This window comes from Mesoplodon bidens (genome assembly GCF_964165515.1).
Source record: "Mesoplodon bidens genome assembly, chromosome: 10".
NCBI lineage: Eukaryota > Metazoa > Chordata > Mammalia > Artiodactyla > Ziphiidae > Mesoplodon > Mesoplodon bidens.
The window spans coordinates 20,635,741-20,644,058 of NC_138172.1; the positions used below are offsets into that span (position 1 = coordinate 20,635,741).

General features: G+C 40.5%; 1 protein-coding gene across 2 annotated transcripts in view; it reads left to right on the forward strand.

The window, feature by feature from the left end:
- Window positions 1-7,557, forward strand: part of MDFIC2 (MyoD family inhibitor domain containing 2) — a gene marked incomplete at its 5' end in the record, with an annotated part of 99,707 nt that extends 92,150 nt beyond the window's left edge. For both annotated transcript variants that reach the window (XM_081246997.1, XM_081246998.1), the window contains one exon: window positions 7,166-7,557. In XM_081246997.1, the coding sequence (XP_081103123.1) occupies window positions 7,166-7,425 (260 nt within the window). In that variant the 3' untranslated portion in view covers window positions 7,426-7,557. The remainder of the gene's footprint in view (window positions 1-7,165) is intronic.
- Window positions 7,558-8,318: the final 761 nt, after the last annotated feature.

Genomic DNA, 8,318 nt, shown 5'->3' on the forward strand with positions numbered 1-8,318 from the left:
TTTAATACTTGGGAATGTGTTACAAAGGTATAGGGAGAAGTGAAAAGCTACGTGAGGAAATTACCGACAACAGGAAAGCTCTGCCGCCTCTTTCCTTGGTCTCTCTAGGGCACTAGTAAATCACTACTACTGGCATTAGCTCATTGGCCACTAGCAACTAACTATTAGTAGACAGACCACTAGTAAGTGGCATTAGCAGAAGTCACAAAGAGAAGGGCATTCAGAAAAAGATAAAACCAAAGGGGAGATACAAAGCAGAGAGAAGGAAGGAGATATACCCCAGGCTTTCCTTTCTCCCACCCTCCCATTTCCTATAGCTGCCTCCTATTGGCTGGAGCTAGCCAGAAGCCACCTGGAAGAACCTGCAAAACACACCTTACCAGTCTTGGGAATACAGAGCGGAGTAGGGTGAGAGGGGAATGGAAGGGAGAACAGGTCACCAGGAGGCCTAGAGCATCTGGTGCCAGGCTTGAACGTGACCAAAGAAAGCGTGTGTGTTATGAAGCACAGGTCAGCTTCAGAGTTAAGGGCTCTGGAGGAGACAGTCTAGGTTCACATGACAGCCCCACCACTTCCTGTATTTCTTAAATTTTCTGAGCCACAGTTTCCTCATCTATAGAACAGTAGTAGTACTCAATTGAGAGTTATCTCAGGACCCATGTGAGATGTTTGTAAAGTGTACAGGACTGCAAATTTGCTTTACACGAACCAGCTGACACATCTAACAATGAGAAAGAGAGCACAGATTTTGGATCCAGAGTTAGATTAATTCCTTGCTCCACCACCATACAGGTGAAAGTTTTAGGACAGTCAGTGACAATCCCTAAGCCTTAGTCCTTACATCTAAAAAGTGGGGACCATGCTGTTTATCTCTTATTGTTCATTTATTCATTCATTCAACTAGAGATAAGCCATTCTTGTAACTTAGGTTTTAGTGGGGGGGGGGAAACTAATCAATAAACTAATTAGTATACTATTCTGTGGTCAGTGCTATGAAGAAAAAAACAAAGCAGGGTGCTATGAGAGTTTCTGCAAGGATGTGATTTACAGGGAAGGTGTTTTAAGCTAAAGAGCCAAAGGTTGAGTACGAGATGGTAAAGTTGTGAGGCGAGAGTGTGCAACACAGGCCAGAGACAGAGCATGTACAAAGGCCCTGAGCTACGTGCATCCCAGGAACTGAAATTTAACCAGTGGGGCTGGAGTGCAGTGAGTTAGGAGGACACTAGAACTGGAAGGCAGAGAAATAGGCAGGAACCTGATCACACAGGAGCTTGCAGGCTATGGCAAGGATTTAGGACTTGACTCTAAAGGGAGAGTGAGATGTTCTAATTAATGATTAACAGTATCACAGGGGCTGATGAATTTGAGGTGGGCTCATGTGGAAGCAGTGTCAGGACAGGAGGCTGTTTCTGTTGACCTGGTGATGGCTGATGGTGGCTACAGGCTATAGGATGGTGGATAGAGGCTGATGGGTTTCAAATAGGAATTTGAGAGAGAATCAGCAGAACTCAGGAAACAACTGGCTGGGAAGGGTATGATGAGGAAAAGGAAAATGACAAGAATGAGTCCCAGATTTGTGCCAATTCATCTGCGTGTTCGGGAGCCATTCACAAGAGAAAACGAGGGAAGAGACAGGTTTGTGGGATGTGGGAAAGAGGGACACCCATGACGTAATGCGGCCTTGGTAAGCGTGAGATGTTCTGAGCACAGAGCCGAAGAGATGGGAAGCAGGCAGCTGGATGCAGGAATGATGTTTTGGATGGGCCGAGAGGAGTACTAATCACAGGCTATGACTCTGAACATCAAGTTTATTAAACATTAAAGTCCCAAGGAATACGGCAGGCAAAGGAAAATATACCCATTCAGGAGAATGGGAAGTCCAACTCTCTTTTCAAACAGGGAGTCAATTTTCCTCTGAACTGCTTACGTTACTTTTGTGCAAACGTAAACTGGCCATATGCAGAACAGTTTTGCCTGCTCGCATAGAATTATTTAATATGTCTTTTAGGAACAGTGTGGAACACACTTGAAAATGGGGAAAAATCTGTTTTCAATTCATTAATGTTGCCGTGTTTCTCTAGGCAAGAGGCTCTGCCTTTTACAACCAAATAAAAAGGACTGACTTATAAACAGAAAAAAATGGGCTCTATTCTCCAGTGCAAAATAGAGAGATGGAAGGAAACAAATGCCAACTTGACCAAAGGATTAGGCCAACATATATTTTTTTATAAATAAAATCTACAGTATACATCAGAAGCGGAGACCTCCGGAGTCTGCCAATTTGAGGAGACGTTGGCAAGAGGATTTGAACCAAACGGTTATACGTCCACAGGAAATTATAAGGCCATTTTACAAACAGGTTTTCACACTCTGATGGGAAACACCAGCTCCCATCCCCACAGAACACCCTATACCCAACCTGACTTACTTCCAAGCCAAACTTTGAGTCTCGCACCTACAAAGGACAGGACCTAGTGGGAAAATCATTTTTATATGGTCATGGACCTGAGTCTCTAGCCTAAAAGATCAGGGAGCATTTGCTTGGAATATTTTCTCCTGAGAACTTCTTCTTTGCCAGGGGCTGCTATAGCAGCAGTCTTGGAATTGCAAAAAACGTGACGAGATTTTATGCCTGAAATCTTTGACCACCAACACGCCCTCTTCAGAAATGCATACGCAGAATAGAGTCTATGTACGGCGCTCACTCACTCCTGAATTTCTGCGGGAGATTTATAGTGACTTATGAGTTACGGGTGAGTTGGCCACATGCTAGAAACTGGCTCTGAGTGAATAAAAATACACCCAGTCTGGCAAAGAGATGAGTACACACACCACAGACATACTATGGAATAGTCCGCCTAAACTACAAATACTGAGTAATGGCCACAGCACCTGCAACAATATATGGCAATTAAAGTCGTCATAAAAGTCATGGTGTGGTTCTTTACCACTGTCTTACGGGGAAGAAAGAAATGGAGGGTGAGAGGCGGGGGGAGGGGGAGGAACACAGGGATGAAGGCAGATTTCTGTTTACCTATATACAGAACTCACTTGAGACCTTTATAGATGTTTTTAAAAGAAATAAGAATGGTTTTCTTTAAAATATTTGTTCCCTTTCAGAGCAAGTTGCCACATTCTCCCTTCTCTTAAACACTAAGAAGTATATGAATAAGAAAAGAAAAAAGTTTTCTGGAAAACACTGTTTGAAATCAATGAAGGGAGCTCTAAGAACACTTAGATCACTCTGACAGATGAGGCAAAGAGTGAAATCCCTCCTGCAGGCTTGTACAGTTACAGTCAACTGAAGTCTGAAAACCAAAGGTTACTGACATTCTTGATGGGGGAAAAATAGATTACAAAAAGTTTAATGTTAATTGATTGATAAGCCCATCAGGAGGAAAGAATTTTTCTCCAATTCATGCTAGAATGTTACTTTCAACCATCAAGTCTTCAGGACGCTGATTTTAATTAATTAGATGCTATATCACATGAACACCTACCTACCCTTTTCCAAAACCCTCACAAGTTTCTGAGACTTTCTTAACTAAAAAAAGGAAGAAAGGAAGGAAGGAAGGGAGGGAGGGAGGGAGGGAGAGAAAGAGAGAAAGGAGGGAGGGAGGAGGGAAGGAAGGAAAAAGAAAGAAAAAGAAAGAAAGGAAACAGAAACCAGCAAACAGAATCCAGCAGCACATTAAAAGGATCAAACACCATGATCAAGTGGGGTTTACCCCAGAATGCAAGGATTCTTCAATATACACAAATCAATCAACATGATACACCATATTAACAAACTGAAGGAGAAAAACCATAGGATCATCTCAACAGATGCAGAAAAAGCTTTTGACAAACTTCAACACCCATTTATGACAAAAACTCTCCAGAAAGTAGGCATAGAGGGAACTTACCTCAACATAATAATAAAGGCCATATATGACAAACCCACAGCCAACATCGTTCTCAATGGTGATAAACTGAAACCATTTCCACTAAGATCAGGAACAAGACAAGGTTGCCCAATCTCACCACTGTTATTCAACATAGTTTTGGAAGTTTTAGCCACAGCAATCAGAGAAGAAAAAGAAATAAAAGGAATCCAAATTGGAAAAGAAGTAGTAAAAGTGTCTCTGTTTGCAGATGACGTGATACCATACACAGAGAATCCTAAAGATGCTACCAGAAAACTACTAGAGCTAATCAATGAATCTGGTAAAGTAGCAGGATACAAAATTAATGCACAGAAATCTCTGGCAGTCCTGTACACTTATGATGAAAAACTGAAAGAGAAATTAAGGAAACACTCCTATTTACCACTGCAACAAAAAGAATAAAATACCTAGGAATAAACCTACCTAAGGAGACAAAAGACCTGTATGCAGAAAACTATAAGACACTAATGAAAGAAATTAAAGATGATACAAACAGATGAAGAGATACACCATGTTCTTGGACTGGAAGAATCAACAGAGTGAAAATGACTATACTACCCAAAGCAATCTACAGATTCAACGCAATCCCTATCAAACTACCAATGGCATTTTTCACAGAATTAGAACAAAAAATTTCACAATTTGTATGGAAACACAAAAGGCCCCTAATAGCCAAAGCAATCTTGAGAAAGAAAAATGGAGCTGGAGGAATCAGGCTCCCTGACTTTAGACTATACTAGAAAGCTACAGTAATCAAGACAGCATGGTACTGGCACAAAAACAGAAATATAGATCAATGCAACAGGATAGAAAGCCCAGAGATAAACCTACATACCTATGGTCACCTTATCTTTGATAAAGGAGGCAAGAATATACAATGGAGAAAAGACAGCCTCTTCAATAAGTGGTGTTGGGAAAACTGGACAGGTACATGTAAAAGTATGAAATTAGAACACTCCTTAACACCATACACAAAAATACACTCAAAATGGATTAAAGACCTAAATGTAAGGCCAGACACTATCAATCTCTTAGAGGAAAACATAGGCAGAACACTCTATGACATAAATCACAGCAAGATCCTTTTTGACCCACCTCCTAGAGAAATGGAAATAAAAACAAAAATAAACAAATGGGACCTAATGAAACTTAAAAGCTTTTGCACAGCAAAGGAAACTATAAACAAGACCAAAAGACAACCCTCAGGATGGGAGAAAATATTTGCAAATGAAGCAACTGACAAAGGATTAATCTCCAAAATATACAAGCAGCTCATGCAGCTCAATATCAAAAAAACAAACAACCCAATCCAAAAATGGGCAGAAGACCTAAATAGACATTTCTCCAAAGAAGGTATACAGATTGCCAACAAATACATGAAAGGATGCTCAACATAACTAATCATTAGAGAAATGCAAATCAAAACTACAATGAGATATCATCTCACACCAGTCAGAATGGCCATCATCGAAAGGTCTACAAATGATAAATGCTGTAGAGGGTGCAGAGAAAAGGGAACCCTCGTGCACTGTTGGCAGGAATGTAAATTGATACAGCCACTATGGAGAACAGTATGGAGGCTCCCTAAAAAACTAAAAATAGAACTACTATATGACCCAGCAATCTCACTACTGCGCATATACCCTGAGGAAACCGTAATTCAAAAAGAGTCACGTACCACAATGTTCACTGCAGCACTATTTACAATAGACAGGACGTGGAAGCAACCTAAGTGTCCATCAACAGATGAATGGATAAAGAAGATGTGGCACATATACAGAATGGAATATTAATCAGCCGTAGAAGGAAACCAAATTGAGTTATTTGTAGTGAGGTGGATGGACCTAGAATCTGTCATACAGAGTGAAGTAAGTCAGAAGGAGAAAAACAAATACCGTATGCTAACACATATATATGGAATCTAAAAGAAAAAAAAAAAGTCCTGAAGAACCTAGGGGCAGGAGAGGAATAAAGACACAGATGTAGAGAATGGATTTGAGGACACAGGGAGGGGGAAGGGTAAGCTGGGACGAAGTGAGAGAGTGGCATGGACATATACACACTACCAAATGTAAAACAGATAGCTAGTGAGAAGTAGCCACATAGCACAGGGAGATCAGCTCGGTGCTTTGTGACCACCTAGAGGGGTGGGATAGGGAGGGTGGGAGGGAGACGCAAGAGGGAGGGGATATGGGGATATATGTATACGTATAGCTGATTCATTTTGTTATACAGCAGAAACTAAGACCACAATGTAAAGCAATTATACTCCAATCAAGATGTTAAAAAAAAGAAATGAAGGAAGGAACGGAGGGAGGGAGGGAGGGAGGGAGGGAGGAAGGAAGGAAGGAAGATGTTAAGAAGTTATAATTTAACAAGAGAACTGCTACATCTTCTAACTAATTCCCTTTATGGAAACAAAAAATACAATAATCTATAACCCATCGCAGCTGTTTGGCTAGAATTACCAATTACCTTCAATGCCTTAGAGATACTTTTCACATTTTTACAAGTCTGCATAGTAAATTTTTAAACCAATTTTCTTAAAGAGGATTGATAAGATTTATACCATTTTAGGTGTACACGATGACATATTTCATTTAAATTGATATAAAATCAAGGCTTTACATAACTGGAGGAAAAAGAAGACAGGGATTAAAAATAAAATACAACCCGAAACAACTATGATTATTTAAAAAATCATTTATGTTACGTTTTGAAATGTGCTTTTCACTCACATTTGAATACGGGTGTGGCAGATTTACTGGAATCCACATCAAACAAATAAGAAAGCCTTGTGACGAGAACCCAGAAATGTGTATGATCTCTCATTGTCCCCAAATCTAACTGCTGCTGCAAGCTCCCTGCACTTGGGGAGGACTTGCTGTTTTTCAGACCACAGCAAGGCTTCCAGATAGGCAGCTAATTGTGCGGCTTCCCAGCACCTCTGCAGGCAACGTAAATAAAGGAGTTTAGAAAAGTGACAGTACTTTAAATAACCAGACTATGTGGAATCAATAGGAAATGCTCAGGAAGCTAATGAAGCAATTAATTAAGTAGAGTGAGGACTGGATGGGGGAGGGGGAGCTTGAGAGGATAACGGGTGTACATCGTCCCTCATACGGATAAATAATTAAGAGCTGGCTATAAAGTTATCAAGCACACCACTGCACATGCCTCCTCTTCATAGGCGCCCCCAGAGGGGCCACCTGTAATTGTCTTTCTTCTTCTTTAAACAGAGGACTGTGCCTCCCTCATCCTCACCTGTCTGTTTTGCCAGTTTTTGGATTGTCTCCTGATGCTCCCGGATACGTGTGAAACGGTGTGTACCAATTTGTGCTGCCCCTCTCACAGGTATCGCCACACCTCAGATGAAAGCCACTCCCGGAATGACTGCAACTGCAACTGTGACATAGACTGCAGCCTTTTTGACTCTTGCCAGGAGACCAGTGAGTGTCTGGAGCTGGCCATGGAGATTTCAGAAATCTGTAACCACTAGCATGACAAAGGAACCACATCCCGGCAGACCCTTTGGCCCCCGGGGGAAACTCCATTACAGTGAGACTGTGATTTCTATGTGCTAAAATGCAAGGACTGTATACATTTCTTGGATGCTCCAGACCATTTTATTCTGCACCTGTCTGGGAAAAAGCTAGTATTGTCAACTCAATGGCCTTATTCCAAATTTCCCAACCGCATGGCTCACTGAAAAATCAGATCTTGATCACATGTGATGAACAAATCTTAAATACCTCTTAAATGCCATAGGTACAAGATGTTTCTTAACTGTAAAACAGCATGTGAAACCATCCTGTTATTGCACTCATTGGCTTGCATCATGGATTCAACTTCATTCACAAATTCAGGACAAATTAGCACATTCTTTTAGAACTGACGTACATTAGCTTGTCCTTCTAATGGACTCATGTATAAACATTATGCATTGTTGGTTATTATTAATAATGCATTGCATAACATCATTTTGTAATTAAAAATTTATTTGTACAGTCTCTTAAAATTCACTTATATGTTCAGTTTAGGTAGGAAAGGGAATTAAATGAATTAGAAACCGTGTTCCTGTAATTACTACAGATGTCTCCAAGACATATCCAGTGAATTTTGAATATGATGTACTTCGAGAGAGTACTGTAATTCTAGACCGTATTATTATATGTCTATGACTATGTCATAACAGGTTATGCATGTTCTTAATTTGTTACAGAAACGCTTTTCTTTATTCTAATGAGCAGAAATGGGAATTATGTGCAAGTTTCAAGAAAATGACCCCAGATCATCAATTTGTCATTTTCCTCATTTCTGTCTGTCAGGTACAATAAGCAGCAGGATATTAAAACAGAACCATTTCATTTTACTGAACGATGAGTTGTGTAG